Here is a 1901-nt window from a genome sequence, read left to right on the forward strand (position 1 = left end):
AACAAAAGCAAAACTCCGTCTAAAAAAAAAAAAACAACAACAACAACAACAAAAAAAAGCCATTCAGGGCTGGGCACGGTGGCTGACGCCTGTAATCCCAGCACTTTGGGAGGCCAAGGCGGGCAGATCACAAGGTCAGGAGTTTGAGACCAGCCTGGCCAACATGGTGAAACCCCGTCTCTACTAAAAATACAAAAAATTAGCCAAGCGTAGTGGCAGTCACCTGTAATCCCAGCTACTCAGGAGGCTGAGGCAGGAGAACAGCTTGAACCCAGGAGGCGGTAGTCGCAGTAAGCCAAGATTGTGCCATTGCACTCCAGCCTGTGCAACAGAGTGAGACTCCATCTCAAAAAAAAAAAAGCCATTCAGGCTAGGCGCATTGGCTCACACCTGTAATCTCAGCACTTTGGGAGGCTGAGGCAGGTGGATCACCTACGGTCAGGAGTTCAAGACCAGCCTGGCCAACATAGCAAAACCCTGTCTCTACTAAAAATACAAAAATTAGCACTTTGGGAGGCCGAGGTGGGTGAATCACGAGCTCAGGAGATCGAGACCATCCTGGCCAACATGGTGAAACCCAGTCTCTACTAAAAAAAAATAGAAAAAATTAGCTGGGCATGGTGACACATGCCTGTAGTCCCAGCTACTTGGGAGGCTGAGGCAGGGGAATTGCTTGAAACTAAGCAGTGGAGGTTGCAGTGAGCCGAGACCATGCCACTGCACTCTAGCCAGGGTGAAAGAGTGAGACTCTGTCTCAAAAAAAAAAAAAACACAAAAACAAAAATTAGCCAGGCATGGTGGTGCATACCTGTAATCCCAGCTATTCGGAAGGCTGAGGCACAATAATCGCTTGAACCTGAAGACAGAGGTTGCAATGAGCCGAGTTTGTGCCACTGCACCTCAGGCTGGGTGACAGATTGAGACTCTGTCTCAAATAAATAAATAAATAAATAAATAATAAAGCTATTCGACTAAAGAACTGATTATCAAACAGAAGCACAAAGCCCAGGTTCCATCAGGTTTTTAATTGTAAATCAATGACAGCGAAAAAGCAATTATCCTATAATTAAAATAGAAACTATGAAAAACAGACTTAAAGAAAAGAAAGATGACAGTGAAAGAAGGCCCATGTCTTTCATGTTCAAACCACGGGGTTCACAACACAGCAGCACACACAGCTGGGCGCTTTGTGGTCTCAGCACCCTCGGCTTCCCCTTCATGGGGCCGCTTTCGACTAGTAGAAGGCTGAAAACAAAGGAGAATGGAGAAATGTTCAATAGAAAATCACTGGCTTCTTTAAGATTATCTAAGTTCCCCAATATGCTTCCAATACAGTGGGGGCATTTGATGTGAAACTCTAGTATCAAAAATTACTTGTCATCATTGACAACTGAGTCCCCACCACAGCCCCCAACTCAGACATTCTTATCTAACAGATATTTCTCTCCCTTATGGCTTCTGACCTCTTCATGATGTATACTGAAAGCAAGCAGCATAACCAACTTCCTCTCAATCATCTTCAAAATATCAAGTTTAAAAGGTATATAATACTTCTCAGTTGAAGCCCCAAGTCTTGCTCTTTTGCGGAAAGACAATCTTTGTGCCTTAGCTGTTTTCCCATATGTAAAATTGGGAGGAAGGCAGGGTGCAGTGGCTCACGCCTGTAATCCCAGCACTTTGGGAGGCCAAAAGTTCAAGACCAGCCTGACCAACATGGCAAAACCCCATCTCACCTAAAAATACAAAAATTAGCTGGGCATGTTGGCAGACACCTGTAGTCCCAGCAACACGGGAAACTGAGGCAGGAGAATTGCTTTAACCCAGGAGGCAGAGGTGGCAGTGAACCATTGCACTCTGGCCTGGATGACAGAGCAAGACTGCCTCAAAAAAAAAAAAAAAAA

The 1901-nt window shown here is 45.0% G+C and overlaps 1 protein-coding gene across 3 annotated transcripts in view; it reads right to left on the bottom strand.

Moving 5' to 3' along the window:
• Nucleotides 1-1005: 1005 nt before the first annotated feature.
• Nucleotides 1006-1901, bottom strand: part of CHEK2 (checkpoint kinase 2) — a 55406-nt gene continuing 54510 nt past the window's right edge. For all 3 annotated transcript variants that reach the window (XM_037731777.1, XM_017509686.2, XM_017509682.2), the window contains exon 16: nucleotides 1006-1245. In XM_037731777.1, the coding sequence (XP_037587705.1) occupies nucleotides 1156-1245 (90 nt within the window). In that variant the 3' untranslated portion in view covers nucleotides 1006-1155. The remainder of the gene's footprint in view (nucleotides 1246-1901) is intronic.

The sequence above is a fragment of the Cebus imitator genome, unplaced genomic scaffold (genome assembly GCF_001604975.1).
Source record: "Cebus imitator isolate Cc_AM_T3 unplaced genomic scaffold, Cebus_imitator-1.0 Scaffold419, whole genome shotgun sequence".
NCBI classification, from domain to species: domain Eukaryota; kingdom Metazoa; phylum Chordata; class Mammalia; order Primates; family Cebidae; genus Cebus; species Cebus imitator.